This window comes from Phodopus roborovskii, unplaced genomic scaffold, assembly GCF_943737965.1.
Source record: "Phodopus roborovskii unplaced genomic scaffold, PHOROB, whole genome shotgun sequence".
Taxonomy (NCBI): Eukaryota; Metazoa; Chordata; class Mammalia; order Rodentia; family Cricetidae; genus Phodopus; species Phodopus roborovskii.
The window spans coordinates 55,266,220-55,286,716 of NW_026126511.1; the positions used below are offsets into that span (position 1 = coordinate 55,266,220).

The following is a 20,497-nucleotide window of genomic DNA, read 5'->3' on the forward strand; positions in this document are numbered from 1 at the left end:
CTCTGGATCCTCCTTGGCCACAGAGGCAAGGCTCGCTGGAACCATAACTCCAGGCTCCAGGGTTTTATTGTGCAGCCCTGGCTGTCCTGGAACTCCCTCTGTAGACCAGGCTGGTCTCGACCTCGGTCTGCCTGCCTTTGCTGAGACTAAACACATGTGCCATCATGGCTGGCTGGACAGAACTCTTTTGGAAGTGAAGTCTGAACTCCCAGGGTCTACAGAGGACACAAATGAATGGCATCTCAACAAAACCCTTTACACAGTCAAGCAATTAAAAAGTCAACAGAATCTTCTCGATGAGAAGGTTCAGGACTCTATTAATAGTTTGAGAAAAAAAAGTGGAAGAGGAGAAAAACATGTACTGAAGGGCATTTCCTACTCTATCCCTAATTGGTAACAGTTGACCCAGTCCATCTGAGGGCTCAAAAAAAAAAAAAAAAAAAAAAAAAAAAAAAAAGCATCCTGGCTTCTGGCATTAGACCTCTAAATAAAAGCATTACTAAAATCTCACATATACTCAAGGTTTGACCAACAGTTACTCTCCTTGGAACCTCAGAAGCATTTAAATAGGCATATAGGCATCTCCAGGCTGTGATGGTGTCATGTGTGAGCAAACGAGTGTGTGTGTGTGTGTGTGTGTGTGTGTGTGTGTGTGTGCATGTGTGTGGTTCGTGAATGCACATGCATGGAGGCCAGAGGTTGATGCTGAATGTTGTTTTAGTTGCTCTTTACCTTAATCTTTGAGACAGGATCTCTAAACCTGGAAGTCAGGGATTTGGCTACACTGGCTAGTTGGCAAGTTTCAGGGATCTTCTTGTATCTGTTCTGGGATTACAGATGTTTGTCATGCTCAGCATTATATATGGGTACTAGATAGCAAACCTAGGTCCTCAGGCTTACATGGAGAGCTGTAATATTCTTTAAATTTCTTTCCATAATATATGATTCTTTTGTGTTTTGCCTAAGTGTCAATCTTAGGTCAAACTTGGTCTTGGTCAAACTTTTTATTTAAAGCTGTTTTTTTAAATTAAGCACTTTATTTAATATTCACATATGCACATAACTTTAGCACTCCATTCTTCTCAGAGTTTTAGCATGAATGCAAGCTAAAAATCAATAAACTTCAAAATTCAACTAAAATATAGATCAAATAGACTTAAGGTATCTACAGAATATTCTATCCAGTGGATATGGAACACACATTTTCCTCAGCAGCCCATGGAACAGTCTCTAAAATAGGTTACATTCTAAGCTATAAAGCTAGTTTTAACAGCCACAAACAAATAAAAATAATGCCTTATGTCTTATCAGTTAACAGTCAAATAAAACTAGAAGTCAACAGCAGGAAGAAACATAAAATACACAAACAGTGGATACCGAACAATACACTTTGAGTGACCAGCAGGTTGTTGAAGAAATCAGGAAAAATGTAAAAATTCATAGAATCAAATGAAATCACTCTTCATCAGAACCTTTGGAATATAGGTAAGGCAGCTCTAGGAAGAAAGTTTATGGTTATGAGTCTGCACATTAAATATTCAAGGACAGTGGGAAAGCTCAGTGGGTGGAAGTACTTGTCCTGCAAATCTTGTGACCTGAACTTGATCCCCAGAACCCACTCTAAGGTGGAAGAGGAGAACCAGTTCTACAAAGTTGTCCCCTGACTTTCACGTGTGCACTGTTGCATGTACCCCTCAATCATGCACATACTCACAATAGTACTTTTTTTGTTTTGTGTTTGTGGGTTTCTCTGCATAACAGCCCTGGCTGTTCTGGAACTCACTTTGTAGATCAGACTGGCCTTGAACTCACTGAGATCCCCCTGCTTCTGCCTACTGAGTGCTAGGATTAAAAGAATACACCACCACACCACCACTGCCAGGCAATAATACTTTTTTTTTTTTTTTTAAATTAGAGAAAGCAGACATAAATAACCTAATGATGCACTTCAAGGTCTTAGAAAAACAAAACTAAGATAAAGCCCAAAACATAGATCGCAACAAATAATATAATTAGTGAAATGGAGACTAAGAGAACAATACATAGAAATAAACCAGAGTTGGTTCTTTGAAAAAACACAAAGATTGAAAATCCCTAGCCAATTTAACAAAAATAAAGAGAAAAAGACTCACATTAATAATATTAGAGATGAAAAAAGTGAGGTTACTACAGCGTTCAGTGAAATCCAGAGGTTATTACAGAATATAGTGAAAACCTACATTCCAAAAGACTTGAAAATTTAGAAGAAACAGATAAATTGCTAGATACATACAACTCACCAGACTTAAATCAGGAAGATAGAAATAACTTAAACAGATCTATAACTAGCAATAAATATTGAAAATGCGATAAAGAGTCTAACAACAATGCCCAGGACTAGATGGATTCACTGTCAAAGTCTACCATACATTCAAAGAAGAGCTAACACTATTGTTCCTCAAAGTGTTCTATGAAACGGAAGGAGAAAGAACACTTCCAAACTCATTCTACAAATCTAGCATTACCCTAATACCAAAACTGGGTAAGGATAGAACAAGAGAACACTATGAAACAATTTCACTGATGAACATAGGCATAAAAATTATCAATAAAATATATGCAAACTGAACTCAAGAACACATTAAAAAGATGAGACACATTAAAAAGATGGTTCCATTGCAAGGATGTAGAACAATTCAACAGATGCAAATTAATAAAGCTTGATACCATACATAAGCAGACCTAAGTACAGAAATCATGATTAGCTCCATACATGCAGAAAGGGGCTTTGACAATGTTCAACATCTCTTCATGATAAAAGTATTGAAGAACCTAGGAATAAAACTAAAGATCCTAAGTAGCCAAAGCAATTCTACACAAAGCAACACTGTAAATATCATAATACCCAATTTCAGAGTTACCCCATCAAATATGAAGACAGCTCCTGCTCAGGTGGCCTTAGATGAAACAGGACACTTAGGAAGGTGTGAGCTTCTATAACCACCAAATTATTTTATTCACCATGCTGTCCCTGTTCTTAGCTACAACCTTCTACCCCCCTGTTTAATCCCTATTCTTCTAACAACCATTTAAATCTCTGCCTTCTGTTCATTTAGACTCCTGGCCCACTTTGGTCAGCCCTTGTCTGACTCATCTCTCTGGATCACTCACAAAGGGAAACATAAGCCTTGGCTGCTTCTGTGACTCACCTCTTTCCCAGGACAATGGGAAATGGCCAAGCACACAGATGGACACCACAGGACACCAATGGTATACTCAGCATCTCAGTCCATGCTCATAAAACTCTGTTCTCTTTCTTCTTCACCTGTGGCAATTAAAGTAATGCCTGCTGCATGGACTAGAGGTCAGGGCAACCTGTTAGGCCTCTAAGTCTTCCTCTAGCTTTTCTACTCTGAGATGCCCTGTGTGTGCCTGGTGGCTTCCCCCTTGTCTCTAACATCCTGTGTGTAGAATGGTATTTATTCTTACTTGTAGTTCAACATCCCTGAGCACTCAAATCCAACAAATAATGACCACATGGCTCTGTGGGTAAACGTATTTGCTGTGCAAGCCTGATCACTGAGTTCTACCCTTGAGCACACAGTGGAAACAACGACCCAGCTTTTGAAAGTCATCCTCTGACCTTCAAACACACTCTGTGACACATGCAAGCTCACATTCTCCCTGTAATCTTTGTCTCTCTCTTTCTCTCCTCTCACATACACAATTTACAAAAGAAAAAAAAATCAACAAATCCCACCAGAAGGGAATCTAATGGGCTAACCACTGTTAATAGCCATGACAGAGATTTTGTACAAATGTCACTGAGATTCAAAGTCTAGGAACTGTGAAGCCTTAGTTGTTCACTTCTGACACCATGTACATGGGAGAAGTCTGACCAACAATATTCTTCCTCAGAAGATGCAGAGGAAAGCCCCCAGGGACAGAGTCATGCCAACAGCCCTCCAGGGATTCCAATGCTGCCTGGGAGTTGGTTGTGCCCTGTCTGTGGACAGTGAGAGGTAAAGCAGCTTAGGCAGAAGCCAAGAAAACAAAAAGAACTCAGTAGGGTGAGTGGGTGGAGCTGAGGCACCTCTGAGATGAGAAAATAAAGGCCAACTGGGTAGTTTATTGAGATAATGATGGGATGGATCTAGAATTTGTACAGTTGGAGGCGGAGAGAGATTGGAGAAGCCTTCTGGAGAAAGAGCATTAACTATAAAAATCAAACAGGTACAAAGATGTAATTTATGTAGGAAGAGTCAATGCAGATGGGAGTCTGAGCTAAGCTCTGTGACTCCACAGTGACAGCCTGGCCATGGCAGCCTGCACAGCTCCCCAGGGTGCACTCTTAGACTGACATATCTGATTCACAGCCCACCTCAGATCTGTCCAAGGAATCCATCCAAGGTCCATTTCAGGAATGTAACAGGGGCTTGTTACATAGTGTTGTGTTGGTGTTTTTGCCACACAAGAGATGAAGGCTTTGTTACTAAAATTCAGAGTCACACTCTTTTCAGGTGGATTCTGAGGGTAGACATGGAAGGAGGCATCAGTGCCAATGGCAATGATGGTTCTCAATTCCTCACTGCTTAAGTGAGAAACAGCTGTATAATGGAATAAAGAGCAAAACCCAACAGGAATAGGCATTGGCTGGCAATGCTGGTTGCCTATGTTCTCTGGCTAAGAGCAGGTTAAAAGCTGTATGATAATGTTTTTGTAAGAGTTACTCCCTTTAAGAATATATGTATGCCTTTACCCCAGCACTTGGGAGACAGGCAGGTGGATCTGAATACAAGGTCAGCCTGGTCTACAGAGTGAGTTCCAGGACAGCCAGAGCTACACAGAGAAATCCTGTCTTGAAAATCCAACTAAAGAATATGACAAAAGAAAAAAAATATATGTATTATGTACTTTTGTATACATTTGTGAAAATGCCTGGGTGCATAACATGTTGGATCTCCGTAAGTGGCATGAGTGATTTTCACGTATTTCTTCACACATTTCATTTGAATAAACAGCTATTTAGATTGGTTCACGGTGGCACATGACTGCAGTGTCAGCAGCTGGAACTCAGAGGCAGGAGGACTATGAGTTTGAGATCAGCTTGGGAAACTTTTGAAACCAAAATGATCTACAAAAGGAACCTGCCTGAATTTCCCTCATGGTACTGGTACTGAACATAGGGCGATGTATATGCCATGCAAGTGCTCAACACTGAGTTATAGCTCTGGTCCTCTTTTAATTATTTGAGACACAGTCTTTGTTGAGTTGCTCAGGTTGGCCACAAATTTGCCCGCTTCCTGCCTCAGCCTCCTGGTCCAGCTCTGAATTTTTAAAGGGATACTTATTGTTTGAATAATAGCAAAAAGAGATAGCACTCTTATTAAAAAACAAACAAACAAACAAAACAAACAAACAAACAAACAAAAAACCAGTTCCCACTTACTACCCGAGTTGAGGCAGGGTAGAGGAGAAGGGAGTGAGAAGGAGAGCCAGCTAGAGCACATGACCTAGAACAAGCTCTGTAGCTGCTGTGGGTCTATGCTTCCTCATCCAAGAAACATCAATAAGGACCCTTCTCAGGCCTCACAACATCAGTGACATTGTTGAATTGGTTAACAAGGTTGAGTGCTTAGACAGTGCCTGCCTCTAAAATGCATTCGATAAACACAAGCTGTTGTGTTCACCTGCCATGCTGGGGACGGGACCCAGGCTGTCCCACACAGCCAGTCGGCATGTTATAATTACTGTCTAGCAAAACTGATGTACTAAAGTTAATTAAAGGGAAGCTGCCACTAGAAGCATGGAGAAGACTGCTAGGGTCACTTGAGAGCGGGTCACCCAAGCTCTTTACTTTGGTTCTCCTTGTTGCCAGCCCCCGAGTTAGCAGGAGAAAGATGAGCAGGCTCCTTCCTCCTTTTCTTTCCGAGCACAGGGTTAGTTAGCTCTGAATTCTCCAGAAGTTCTGGGTAAAAGCTCAGTGCGATAAAAGCAGTCTTGATTTCAGTCACATGGGCATTGCACAGAATGTCTCTGCAGGAAGAGCTCACAAAATTATAGGGGCCAAGAACTATAGTAAAAACAAAACAAACAAATCCCTGACAATCTGATGGCTCATAGAAAACTGTCAGTATTAAAAAGACACTTGAGTACCCAGCAATGTGGAATTGTTTCAACAAATCAAAATATATCTAAATGGTATATCTCAACAATGATGTCTTGGAAAAATTTTAATTACATAGGAAAAAAAAAAAAAACCCTTAAGGATTGAATCTAAACAAGAAACCCACAGATAACAAGCTTCAAGTTCAATATTTGAAGAGAGCATCCTTAATGCAGAAGTTTATTATATTTTCTTCTGTAAGTAAGCCTCTTTTCCTTACAGAAGGCAGGAAACAGAGACCTGCCTATAGACTCACAATGTAAGAACAACCAACTGCGATGGAACCCATACCAGTTCTCTGGGAAGCTGGCTCTCACATGACAGTTCTTTCTCCTCCTGCCCTTCTTATTCCTAAGACTTTTCTCTGACATTGCTCCCTTCTTATTCCTAAGGTGTTCCTCTGACATTGCTCCCCTCCACTCCATGCTGATAACCCAAACTTAAGTGAGAGAACACCCAGAAAATGTTTCCTTGATGTATGGTGCAAGGAGAAATACAGAAGAACAAAGGAAATAATTTTTGGGGGGTACTTTTGAGACAAGGTTTCTCTGTTTAACAGTTCTGGCTGTCCTGGAACTCGCTCTGAAGACGAGGCTGGCCTACAACTCAAAGAGATCAGCCTGCCTCCCAAGTGCTGGGATTAAAGGCGTGCACCAAAAACAATGCTCTTATACAATTAGAATCCTGGGTGGGTGGTGGGGGGGGGGGAGAAAAGAAAAACAGCCAGGGAGCACAGACTCTGGGAAGTCAAAGGCTTTGTGGAAACTGAAAAGGTATTAAGTGTTCTTTTGAGACTTCATGGATACAGACTTAGACTTTTAAAATAGAGAGACTGAGGTTTTTCAACGGTAGAGTATGAACTATTAAGGAAAAGCTGTAATGACAGAGATGTCTAAGTGATAGTGGGCTTCACAGTTACACCAAGGCCAGTGATAAAGGCACAGAGCTGTTGCTGTGGGTGATAAGAGACAAACACGGAAGAGTTTGAGTGAGCCACCCAGGGATGAGAATTAACTGCAGATAAAAAAAATTATTTATTTGTTAAAAAGACTTCTCTAATCCCTTAGCGTTCCTGACAAAATGCTTTGTTCCTATGATGTTTAGCTATTCTTCCTGATGGAAAGTCAATTGCATCCTTCCAATGACAACCAGGCTTGCCAAATACCGGTCAAATCCCCTTTAGGATACATCCTCAGAAGAACCATTCCTTTTCACCATAAAAAGGTAGCTTTATTGTTTTCAAAGTACAATGAATATGAAAATAGCTTCAGGTTTGTGCAAGAAATAAATAAAAGCTACTTAATATAACGCACATATTTTGATGCAGAGGAATGAAAAGACTGAGCAGTATCTGGGAAAGGAAGAGTAGTTTCAATGATGTTACTCTAGTCATTTAAATTCAGTAAAGTTCTTTGTGAAAATGAGTCCAAAGATGTCAGCTAGATTTTTAAGAAGGGTCCTGCTACTATAGAGACTCTAATAAGGTAAAGAGGACAAGAGAAGACACAAGGGCCACGGGAGACAGGGAGCAGATGTAAAAGGGACTCAGAGACAAAGAGTGAACAGCAACTACATTGACTCAAGCCAGTTCAGTGAGATGGGATTAAATTAGTGGTGAACTGAAAGTATTGTAAGGAAAGCTAAGAGGCTGCTTTTGAAGAAGCTCTTCATGGAAGTCAGGCACCAGGGCTGGAGGCTGCAGAAATAGGAGTTTGGGCTCATGGCAGACTGTAGGGACTCACAACTGAGATGCATGCTTGTTTAGTACATACAACCATGGTTCTACATGAGGGGCTCCAGCAATGAATTCAATTCCAAAATATGCTTCATTTAAATACACACCTTTTTTTGATTCTTATTAAATACATAATTACAACTATAATCATTTGAACTTCTACTTACAGCAGTCACGCTAGGAACTGAACCTAGGACCTGTGCACGCTAAGAAAGTACGCTATCATGAGATACAGCGTCAGCTCTTCAACTCTGCTTTAAATACTATACTGTTTTTCATTTTATCATTATTTTCTAGGGGAAACAACTATCATTTAAATAGTAAAAATGCAATGATTTCAATGCAAATATCTAAAATGTATATACATCATTCTCAGATTTTAGTATGCTAAGTAAAGTTAGCTGTGCATTGACTTCTTGATATTTCTCATTTTCTTGTTTTGAAAACTGGCTTACACAGTGTAGATGGGTTTTGGTAGCTTCTCCTCCCATCAACTCTCCCACCCCTGCCACCCTTGGTCCTCTCTTGTGCCCCATCCCATCTCTTTTCTCTTTCATGTTCAACATGTCTGATGCACACCCATCCTTCCTCGATTTTTACCCTCTCTTGGTCTCCTTTCTAGGTTTTATACTGTTCACGTTTGCATACACACACACACACACATACACACACACACACACACGCACGCACGCACGCACGCACACACACACACACACACACACACACACACACACACACACACACACACACACACGCTGGGATATACCTATGAAAGAGAACATGTGGTTTTTGTCTTACACAGTTTGAGTTGCCTCACTTAATATTATACTTTCCAAATCCATTCATTTTCCAGAAAATCTCATTTTTTGTTACTGTTGAGTTAAATTCCAGATCTACTCTGATGCAAGCTCCTAGCCCTGTGCAATTCAGTTACAGCAGGCTGACATTTTGAAAATTATCAGACAGTAATTTTCGGTCCATATGAGATACCTGTTCCCTCATTTCTTTCATTTTTTCCAATCTCTTGAGTTTTGTGGCATATTCTTGAACTTCTTTTAATCCAATATCTGTGCAGAGACGAACCAAGAAACGCAAACCTAAATTAAAAAAAAACAAAAACACAACACAACAAAAAAATATTTAGGAAAGGAAAGAAGCACAGAACAGTTTCTCCTCAGTGCTTACCAGTCTCCTCTACCTATCACAGTGACAATGTCAAAGGAGTCTGGATAGCTCAACCACATCACAAGACCCAAGGACACCTGACCCACACTGTCATCACTCCCCAACTCTTCCTCCTATCGTCCCTCTACATAAATACTTACATCATGCTTCTCTTTCATCTATTTTCACAATTACTCATTTTGACTGTTAAATATCATGTGTTTGAATATGTACATGTATACATGTTCACATGTGTGTATGGGTTTGCATGCATTTATGTGGATACTAGGTGTGATGTATGCATGTGTACATGTTCACATGTGTATGGTTGTGCATACATTTGTGTGGGTACCAGGTGTGATGTATGATTGTGTACATAATCACACGTGTATGGGTGTGCATGCATTTATGTGGATACTAGGTGTGATGTATGCACGTGTACATGTTCTCATGTGTGTGGCTGTGCATGCATTTGTGTGGCTACCAGGTGTGATGTATGCATGTGTACATGTTCACACGTGTATGGCTGTGCATGTATTTATGTGAGTGCCAGGTGTCTTCCTCAATTGCCCTCCCCCTTATTTTTTGAGACAGGGTCTCTTAGTGGACCCAGAGCTTGTTGATATGGCTAGATTGGCTGGTCAGCAAGCTCAGAGATCCTCCTGCGTCTGTTGTACCAGCACTAGGATTACAATTTTGTGCCACCATATTAGGCCTTTTGCATGGGTGGTTGGGATCCAAACTCAGGTTCTTATGTTTGTATGCAAAGCATTTTACTGAGCTACTTCCATATCTCTGACTCTGTTAAATATATTTTTTAAATTATTATTATTATTTTATGTATATGGGTGTTTTCCCTGCCATGTTTGTCTACATATCACGGGCATAACTGGTTCCCAAAGAGGCTAGGAGAAAGCATCTGATTCCTTGGATAGTTGTGAGCCACCGTGTGGATGCTAGAAAGAGCAGCCACTCTACTCACACTAAGCCATCTCCCAAGCCACTCTGTCAAATATCTTTTAAGTATATCTCATTTTTCCTGGCAGCCTCATCACATTCTGTCTAGAGTCCAGTGGGGACGTGGAACCCCGTGACTGCACACACTCTTGGCCATACTCCTGCTTTTAGCTCTGGCCAGCAGCCTCCCTCCTGATGCCTCTGGTCTTGGGATCTACTTTGGGTCAGTTTCATTAACAGCTTTGCTTCTGTTAGCTGCTCTGCTACCTGTGCCCCCTCCCCAGTGTTTGTCTAAAATGGTAAGTAGAAAAGTTTTAAATACTTTTTAAAGGAAGTTATACTTTTGTCCTTGTAGGGTCATGATTTTTAGACAGCAATTTTTTTTGGTCTCTGTGTAAGAAAACATATTTTACACACACACACACACACACACACACACACTTTCAGAATAGTTTTATTTGAAATAGAGTGTGTCCCTACATTCCTGTTCTTTTTGATGCTGCTCTACTGGATACCTGGTTTCATCTTCCCTGCCTGGCAAAGCTGTGCTACCTCCCTCATGGGCCACATTCAGTGTCATTTACTCTGGCAAATGCCTCCTGATCCTGGAAGACTTAAGTTCTGTACTTTCATGGCACTTGGAACCTTAAAAACAATACCATCTATTATAGTGTAGCAGTGAATTGATTACTAGAGTCTCAGAAATAAATACTTAACATAAACTGTGTGTCTCCAACACAGGAAATAGTTGATAAAGTTCTGCAAACGTATAACAATTAGCAATTAGCATTAAGCTAATACCCAATTAAAAATTATTTGTAATACATATTCTAATAGAAGAAAACAAGCATTCATTGAGTTAAGTTTGTATGTTAGTGATTCCCAACGTCCTTGTGCACAATGAACACAGCCTCTTAAACACCTAAGAGGAAGACATCACAAGCAAGTGGGCTCAATCCTTCTGGATGGCTCCCCTTAGATCTGTGGGACCATCCCACATGTAATGTCTAAACTCCCATAGATTCTGTGTATATTCAGAATCACTGTTAACTTTCTTTCCAGTAGCACTCAAGTGCATGCTTGCATGATAACTGGCATAGACATTGCCTGCCTCTGTTACTCTCAAAGTAAGCTTTGAGAAATATTTATTGGTGTGTATGTGCCATGTTGGCTCACTCCTTCTGTCTTTATGTGGATTCTGAACAGTGAACTCATTTCAACAGGCTGTGTGGCAACTGCTTTACCCATTGAGCCATGCTGCTGGTGGATTTCAGTTACAGAAGTGTGATATATCTTATTCTGGTAATGTTCTGAAAACACATGTCAAACCTTGTTCTTCTGCTTAAAATTCTCCAGTGGCTTAGCCTCATCTCTGTGAAGCCCTGCTCCAAGGTCGTGAGGCTGTGCTGTGGGACTTTTTGGCCCCTTGGCCTCCAGGTCTCACATCACATGGTCACCCGTGCCTGACCTACAAGACTCCGTGTCTTCATCACTCACTTTCCTCTATTCTTCCAGGTACCTGTCTAAATGCTACCTCACAGGCCACCCAGGACTGATGACCTAAGACACCAATCCCTCCATGCTCTCAACATCAAACTTGCTACTAACTTTCTTTTCCTTGTAGGGTAACAGATCCACAACACCAAGGCTTTTGGTCTATGCTACATAAGGTGTTGAATGGTGTTTGGAACAGTCATCATTCATAAGAACCTGTATAAAGGGGCTGGAGGGATGGCTCAGTGGTTAAGAGCCCTGGCTACTTTTCCAGAGGACCCAGGTTCAATTCCTAGCACCACACGGCAGCTAACAACTGTCTGTAACTCCAGTGGCAAGTGGCAGGGGGTCTGACACACTCCCACCAATGCACATAAAAATGACAACAACAACAACAATAACAAAAATTAGCCAGGCAGTGGTAGTGCACACCTCTAGTCCCACAGCACTCAGGAGGCAGAGGCAGGTGGATCTCTGTGAGTTTGAGGCCAGCCTGGTCTACAGAGCGAGTTCCAGGACAGGCTCCAAAGCCACAGAAAAACCCTGTCTCAGAAAAACAAAAATAACAACAACAAAATTACATGGATTATTAAAAAATGAGACCGGTATAAATAGAGCCGGTTTTTAATTTGAAGTTTTCTTGTGTGTGGATTTTCGCCTGCATATGTGTCTCTGCACCACATGCGTGCAGCTCCCTCAGAATCTTGATGCTTCTCTGCTTCAGATAACATTCCACAATTTTCCTCTTTATGGCTCCAGTTATTGTAGTCAATTGATTATACTTGTTTTGAAAATTATATAGGTCAAAGTCATCTTAGATATTCCTTACAGTATATACAATCATTCACTTAATTTTTTAGGGTAACTCTTAAAATACTCCATAAAGGAAAATGTGGCCTTGCTGGCCCTGGGCCAAGGCATTGTGGCTACTCCAGTGGTTTTCATCAGGAAGCAATTTCACCCTTTAAGGGACATTTTGCCAACCCTGGAGACTTCTGGTTTCAACAAATGGGCTGGGAGTACCACGAACACCTAGTAGGTGGAGGCTGAGGATGCTCCTGCAAACCTGAGGGATGGCCCATGTTCCTGGAACACCTACTGGGCGCACAAAGGTCCTTGCACCCACAAATCACTAGGGAGTCTAGGAATGCTAAACACACAGGGAGGGACCTCTTCTCAGTGGTCCCATTTTCCTGCCCAGGAGGCTGGCAGTGGATTTGTTAATGACCTGGCGACCTTTTTGCTAACTGGAGAAAGCGGGTGTGGCAGACCTCACCCACCTTTTGCTATAGAGACTGACTTCACCCAAATTCCCCAGGACGATTATCCTAGACCGTTATGTAGTCACATCTCAAGCTTTCTTGTGCACCTGGAATTGGACCGACTGCTGCCTGGAAGCCTTCTCCCACACTGTACTGGCTTAGATATGCTGACACTGAATGGCCCGGCATTAGACCCCAGAGTCCCTGCACCAGGCTTTCAGTCTCATCTTTCTTGAGGTTTGCTTCTCTGTCTGAACCCGCAGGGACCCCTCAATCAACAACTCAGGTGCCAGGCCGGCAGGTCCCACTTTCATACAACCATCTGTGGACCTCTGGCTCCTGAATGGTCTAATGAGACTGTGACTGAGGCTCACACAGAAAGTTTCTTTTTAAAAAGAAACAGGGAAAATGGATGCCTAGGTCCACTGCAAACCTAAACGGTCTCTGAGGGAAGAGCTGAAAGTCTATACCTTTTAGGAGTTCTACAAGCGATGGCCCCATAGGCCATTTCCTCACAGGTGTCTAGCTCCTGTGGCTGTGAGGCGGCGAACCCACTTCCTGGTCCAGTACCTTGTCTCAGTCCTCAGCAGCAAGACTCACGTGAGCCAGGCGGAGGGAGACTCCACCTACTCCTTGGGTCAGGCTGCATTATCAGAACCCTGGGCTCAGGAGAGAGGTGTGTTTACTGTAATGTGCTGCACGCGTTTAGTGTTTGTGAGAACAAAGTGAAAAAGACTTTTCAAAGACGTTCTTTTCACTGCAGTGCTGTCCTCAACACCGCCCACACCTCTCTCTCAGTGACTACCTTCACCACGAATGAGGAGATTCTGCTCAAGGGGTCGCTTTTTGTTTCTTAACTAAACTGGTAGAAATTCTAAATTGACTATGGCTTTCTTCTTTTCTTCTTGGTTTTTTGAGACAGGGTTTCTCTGTATAGCCTGGGCTGTCCTGAAACTCGCTCTGTAGAACAGATTGGCTTTGAACTCAGAGACCTGTTTGTCTCTGCCTCCTGAGTGCTGGGATTAAAGGTGTCAGCTACTACCTACCATCCAGCTGACTTTCCTCTTTGACAACAATGCAACTCAGGACAAAACTAACAGTTTAGTGGCAATATGCAGTGAATGAAGGTAGCTATTTTCTGTTTTTCTTAGACAAGATTTTGCAGTTCCTGCTGTAATACCTTTCCTTATCACTATGAAAGGGTTCAAATCCACACAGCAACAAGAGAGGCCATACATGGATGCTACTGCAAAGTTCATTTCACAGCTTTGCAGAAGCTGTGTAAGCAAGTAATATATTAAGACAACATTCTAAAATTAGGGGTGGGAGAGATGGTCGGTCAGTAAGTGGTTTTTCTGGAGCTGACTGGTAACCAGTCTAGTCAAACAGGAAAGCTCTAACAGTGAGAGACCCCATCTCAAAAAATAGGGTAGAGAGCAACCAAGAAAGATGCCGGTTATTGAACTCTAGGACTCACATGTGACCACACACACAAATACAGTAAAGTACCACTAAAACCACCTGCAAGATTATTCATGGTTTCTTGTCAAAAATAGTAAAAGTATCATTTTTTTCAACCTCAAAACATTATACACTAAAATGAACAGTTAAAAAATGCTTTTGCCAGTCGGGTGGTGGTGGTACACAGCTTTAATCCCAGCACTCAGGAGGCAGAGGCAGGCGAATCTGTGAGTTCAAGGCCAGCTGATCTACTGAGCGAGTTCCAGGACAGGCTCCATAGCTACAGAGAAAATGTCTCAAACAAATAAACAAACAAACAAAAAATACCTTTCCCCAGGACTGAAGAAATGGCCTAGTGGTTAGAAGCACTTGCTACTCCTGCAGAAGACTTGGGTTTAGTTCCTAGCACCTACATAAGGCAGCTCCCAACTACTTGTAACTCCAGTTCCAGGAACCTGACACCCTCTGGCCTTTGTGGTCCCTTACACACATGTGGTGCATAAGAATTCACACGGGCACACACACATATACATTAAAGGAACCTTCAAAAACAAGCTGGTCTTTGTGTCTTTTACATCATGTATCCCGATCCCACCCATCTCCTGTCCCCTTGCATCTGCCTTCTGTCCCTGCAAACTCCCCCACCAAAAATAAAACTTAATTTAAGACAAATAAGGAAATAGGGGGGAAAAAGGAAGAAAGGGAAAATGTTGTCATGGAAGCTGCAGTGTGGCACAGTGAGTCATACAGTAAACCCCTTTACCCACACATTTTTACATGCAGGCATTCGTAGCAAACAATCACTGGTCTTGTTCAAGTCCTCTCTCTGGTCTCCACTACACCACTGACATTGGGCACTTACTGGAACTAATCCTGGACATCCTGTTGCTGCCCTGTCTTGCAAAAATGCTCTAGCCCTGGGTCCTCACAACCTGTGCTCCAGCAGATCATAGATGGGGTGGATATTGGGGTGGGTCAACACCGTGGTTCTGGGCCTGGGAAGTTGCTGGGATGGTCAACGCACCAGCTCTTCCCTGTCTTCTACCAGGGTGCTCTCCAGCATTGTCCTGGCCAGTTCACCCCTTGCAGCTATAAATAAGGGATGGGGCCAGTTCTCTTGATTTCACATCCTCAGGATTGGTTCTCCCCAGTCCATGCTGTCACATGACAGGCGAGCAATGGGGACAGCTCTCCCACCTGCCTCAGGCATCAATGGAGACACCCTCCCCATCCATGCCAGAGGTGCATGTCTTTAATCCTAGCACTCAGGAGGCAGAGACAGGCAAATCTCTGAGTTCTGATGCCAGCCTGGTCTACAAACAGAGTTCAAGGACAACCAGGGCTACATAGAGAAACCCTGTCTTACAAAGCAAAACCTTAAAGAGTTAAAAAGGGCTCCTCTTGGGCTGGCAAGATGGCTTATCAGGTAAAGGCAGTTTCCATGCAAACCTTGTAAGTTCAATCCTCCAAACCCATGTAAAAGTGGACAGAGAGAACCCACTCCACAAAGTTGTCCTCTGGTCTACACAGACACACTGTGGCACACGTGTACCTACCCACACCCATATATATACACACTCCAGTAAAAATCCTATAAATGCTTTCCCTATAAAACATCACTGTTTATATAAACTCACATAATTGCAGATAACCTTGACTCTGAACCTCTAGCCCTCTGGCCTTCACCTCCCCAGCTCTAAGCCCACATAAGGCTTTAGTTGGTGTGGGTATCAAAGCAGGACTCTGTTCACGCTAGGCAAGCACTCTACCAACAGAGTTACAGCTGTTCATGAAAGCCTGCATTACACATTTGCTTAATGATAAACAGAATGTGGTTTTATAGTTAAACCTTTTAACAATTAAGTTCTACAAAAACTTACACAGAGTCAAATTTTCTGATTGCATAAAAACTTTTAAAGAAATGTACCACAATTGAGGCTTCCTTTATGCATACTATTACTGCAGCAAACTTAACTATCAGACCATAGACTGTGCTATCCTTGCTTTCAAAGTTACAAAATATAAGGTCACTTACATTCAACATTCTCTGGAAATTTCCTGTGAATCTCTTTGTAAGTATCTAATGCCTTTTGGTAATTACCTGTAAGTAAAGAGAGAGGAAAATGTACTAATAGCTAGCTGTATCAAGTTATAGAAGTCTTACTAAATTTAATAAAAATGTTGATTCTAAGCCAAAGCATTGGCATTCTTTATTGGTTTAGTAAAAAGCTTTCATGTTTGCACAAGCAAATGTATATCATTCTTGAGTAATTTCTGGGAGAAAAATATACATCTAATGCGGGTGTAGTGTTTTAGACCTGTAATCATCTCAGCAGAGGTAGGGGGACTGTTGTCAGGTAGAGGCCGGCCTGACTACACAGTGAGTTTCAGGCCAGCCATGGTTACACAGTAAGACTGTGTTTCAAAAAATAAAAACTATAAAAACAAAACAAAACAAAAAACCCAAATAATAAATGAATAAACAAAATGGGAAAAAAATGTTACAGTGGAAGGAAATGGCTGAAATTTAGTCTTCACTTCTCAACAGAAATAGTTCAGTGGCTAGCTAGTGAGTGTTAAGATCCATTCCGAGCTCAGGGTGTGACTCAGTGGCCCTGTCCTGTGCAAAGGAATGTGTAGCTCACAGTCAAACTGTCTGTCCATCTGACAGAAGCCAGGGCAGTGCAACAAGCGAGCCCTCCAGCTTGCCACGGATGTCCTGGCCATTCTGAAGACCTCCCACTCCAGCAGGGGAGCACTGACAACCTCAGTTTGTGCTCCCAGTGGGGTCAGTTTTGCTCATTTTACAGTCTATGGGAGGTTTACAAACTTCTTAACCCAGGCCTTCTAGTTGCCTCTCTGGCATTTAAGCTATAGGCATCTCCTTAGGACAGAAGTGCAAACCTCTATGCCTAGTGATCTTTGCTGTACATAACACACAGTTCCCGCTGTCCCAGTTCTGAATTAAGAATCATTCAGGCAGAAAATGGAAATAGAAATTAATATAAAAACGTTTTGTGATTAACATGTAATGATTTCACGTTAACTTTGAGAAACAACCACTTTTTAGGAGAGTTACTGGAATACCTTGCAGGCTAGTGTGTACTTAGTGGTAGAGTGTTTGCTCTCAGATTCAAACCCAGTGCCAACCCCCTACTCTTGCCTCAACAAAAACAAACAACCCCACTTTGTAAGCATAACCTTTCCTGTATGTACTAATTATTATGTTTTTTACATGATAGGCTTCAATTATGTGTAGTTATTTAGAAAGTTAATGTTTAGTAAACATTCAACTGGAACATATTTATATGCGTAACTACCTAAAAGAAGAGATGCAAATTAAATAAGAAATGAATAAAGTCAAAACATTTACCGCTTCTTCTAAAACAGCTAGCTACCATCAGCTGCCATTTCACTTGTGTGGGTCTATAAAAGAAAGGAATTAGTGGAAATTAGAGATGAAACAAAAATAATGAGACAGCAAAATAGATTCATTAAGCTTTCCACCTCTAATTCCTTTTGATACTTCAGACCTTTTGTTTATTTAATCTTTATTACCAATATACAAGCTCACAAATTTACAACATAAAAAAAATACTTGATCTTGTATTAGAACAACTAGGCTTTAATCAAAAGAGAGGGAAAGAGAACTTTATTTATACCCTTTTTGCTTTTAACAAGGAAATCACATTCTTTTCTAAAGTAATATTCATAACTAATACCTCTAGAGACTAATGTTACCAACACTCAGCACGCACAGGAGCCTGAGGCAGGAGGATTGCTGTGATTTTGAAGCCACATTTGGCTATGCAGTGAGTTCTAGGCTGGTCTGGGCTACAGCGGGAAATCCTGTCTCCACCCGCCCCCCATTTAAATCAGGAACACCTTAGGGAACTGTTTAATACTCCCTGCCCTTCAAATCTCCCTTGTGCTTACCCAGGGGCTTCCAGACAGCCTTCTTCTTTTTTTTAATTAATTAATTAATTTTTTATTTTACATGTTGATCCCAGTTCCCTCTCTCTCTCTCCCTCCCTCCCTTTTACCCTCTCTGTCCCTTCACATGCACCCTGACCACCTATCCTCCCCACCCCAATTCCACATGTAGGACAATGCCATCCAGTTGGGGTCATGTAGATCTGACAGGTCATGTGAAGTAGGGACTAGGGCTTCTCTCCTGTCTATAGGTTAAGGCAGTATCCCTCCATGGGGGATGTATCCGCAAGGTCCTTTTGTGCATCAGGAATACATCCTGGTTCTACTGTCTGAGGTCCCTTAGACTGCTCAGTCCTTCTGGCTAAGACCCATATTCAGGGGGGCCTGAGTCAGTCCCATGCTGGATTCCCAGCTATCAGTCTGGGGATACAAGGTGTATTCTAAGAGATTCATATAAAGTCCCTCACAGAAGGGGGAAGGAACAAGTCCCCCAGAGCATATGGGAGGTGGGGGGGGGGCAGTGAATGGAGAGAGAAGTAGGATAAAGAGAAGGGGAGGAGAGGAAAGCACGTGCAACTAGGAAGATTGAGTCAGGGTAGGAATAGAAGACAGGAGAGAGAGAGACAGAGAGAGAGAGAGAAAGAGAGAGAGAGAGAACATAAAAGAGGGAGCCATTATTGGTTTAAAGAGAAAACTGAACCTAAAGAAAGGTCTAGAGACCTACAAGACTGCTGCCAACTAACAATTTGAGCAACCGTGGAAAGGCTACCATAAATGCCCTTCCTGGATAGTGAGATCAACAATGAACTTATCCATCATCATGGAGCCCTCATCTAGTACCTGTTGGAAACAGAAGCAATGACCCATAACTAAACACTGAGTTGAACTAGAATCCAGATGCAGAGGGAGAGGACAAGACCAGGTTGCAGAAACACATAGGGAGAGCTGACCTGAACCAGACAGCCTTCTAACTCCAAGCTAGTTTGATGCCAAGCCTACCAGCTTTGCAGTTGAACACATATGGGCTTCAATCTCAGCATAAAGGCATGCTATTAATTTTAAGCCCATTGCCCACATATCTACCTTCTGCAATCTCAATAAAATACATAGTTAACTGTATTACTTTTCCAACTTTGTTCTTTTCGACTGACTATTTGGAGTCCCTAGAGATTCTATATGATTATTGGGGGGGGAGTTTCTATGTCTATAAAATACTATGAAGATATTGATAGCAAGAGCCTTGACCTTAAGATCACTCTTTCAGGAGTGATTCACAGCTTTAAGTGCACACTTTTTAGCTATACAATTAGATGAATTCTTAGTTACCTTATTCTTCTAATGCGGTTATAAATGATTTTATTTTTTACTAATTTCATAGTTGTCCCTTTGGATTGTTTATTGCAAATCTACAGAAATACAAAAAGATTTTTATGTGATATTACATCCTATAATTTTACTGACTTCTTTATTATATTTCAATTTTGTGCATATATTTCCCAGAGATTTTGGTATGTACAATCATCTTTATAATCAGGTATTTCGGACTTTATATATATATATATCATTCTGTCTTCTGGCCTTCAAGGTTTCTGCTAACACATCCCCCATGAAGGGATACTGCCTTAACCTAGAGACAGGAGAGAAGTCCTAGTCCCTTCTTCAAATGACTTGACAGATCTACATGACCCCACCTGGATGGCATCACCCTACATGTGGAATTGGGGTGGGGGGATGGGAGGGGAGGGTGGTCAGGGTGCATGTGAGGGGCCAGAGAGGGAAAGAGGGAAGGAGGGAGGGAGGGGGAACTGGGATCAACATGTAAAATAAAAAATAAATAAAAAACCAAAACAAACAAAAAGAAAAAGAAAAAGAATAATGTTCAATGTACAGCAATCGTAAATTCTAGCAATGAAATTGTTTGAAGACTGAGAAATACTACTTGTTCACTGATGTTCAGATAAGGAAATAGATAAAGTACATTATAAAAGGTATTAATATTCTTTTTGTTTATTTTGTTTTTCCAAGAAAGGTTTCTCTGTAGCTTTGGAGCCTGTCCTGGAACTCACTCTGTAGACCAGGATGGCCTCGAACTCACAGAGATCTGCCTGCCTCTGCCTCTCGGGGACTGGGACTAAAGGCATGCACTGCCACCACCACCTGGTGGTATTTAACATTCTTATGCAAAAAAAATATCTGTTACAATAGAGACAGTAAAATGAAAAACAAAGAAAAAACAAAAAAGAAAAATGAAAACAACTCATTAAAATATTTTCATGACCTTATTAGGCTTATTTGATACTAATTTTTTAGGGACTAAAAATAGTCTCAATGTAAGACATTAGCTAA

At 41.6% G+C, this 20,497-nt stretch overlaps 1 protein-coding gene across 3 annotated transcripts in view; it reads right to left on the minus strand.

The window, feature by feature from the left end:
- Window positions 1-20,497, minus strand: part of Ift88 (intraflagellar transport 88) — a 309,460-nt gene that overhangs the window by 235,317 nt on the left and 53,646 nt on the right. For all 3 annotated transcript variants that reach the window (XM_051195609.1, XM_051195611.1, XM_051195610.1), the window contains exons 21-23: window positions 17,592-17,644; window positions 16,254-16,319; window positions 8,871-8,977 (exon numbers count right to left, since the gene is read on the minus strand). In XM_051195609.1, coding sequence (XP_051051566.1) covers window positions 8,871-8,977; window positions 16,254-16,319; window positions 17,592-17,644 — 226 coding nt within the window. The remainder of the gene's footprint in view (window positions 1-8,870; window positions 8,978-16,253; window positions 16,320-17,591; window positions 17,645-20,497) is intronic.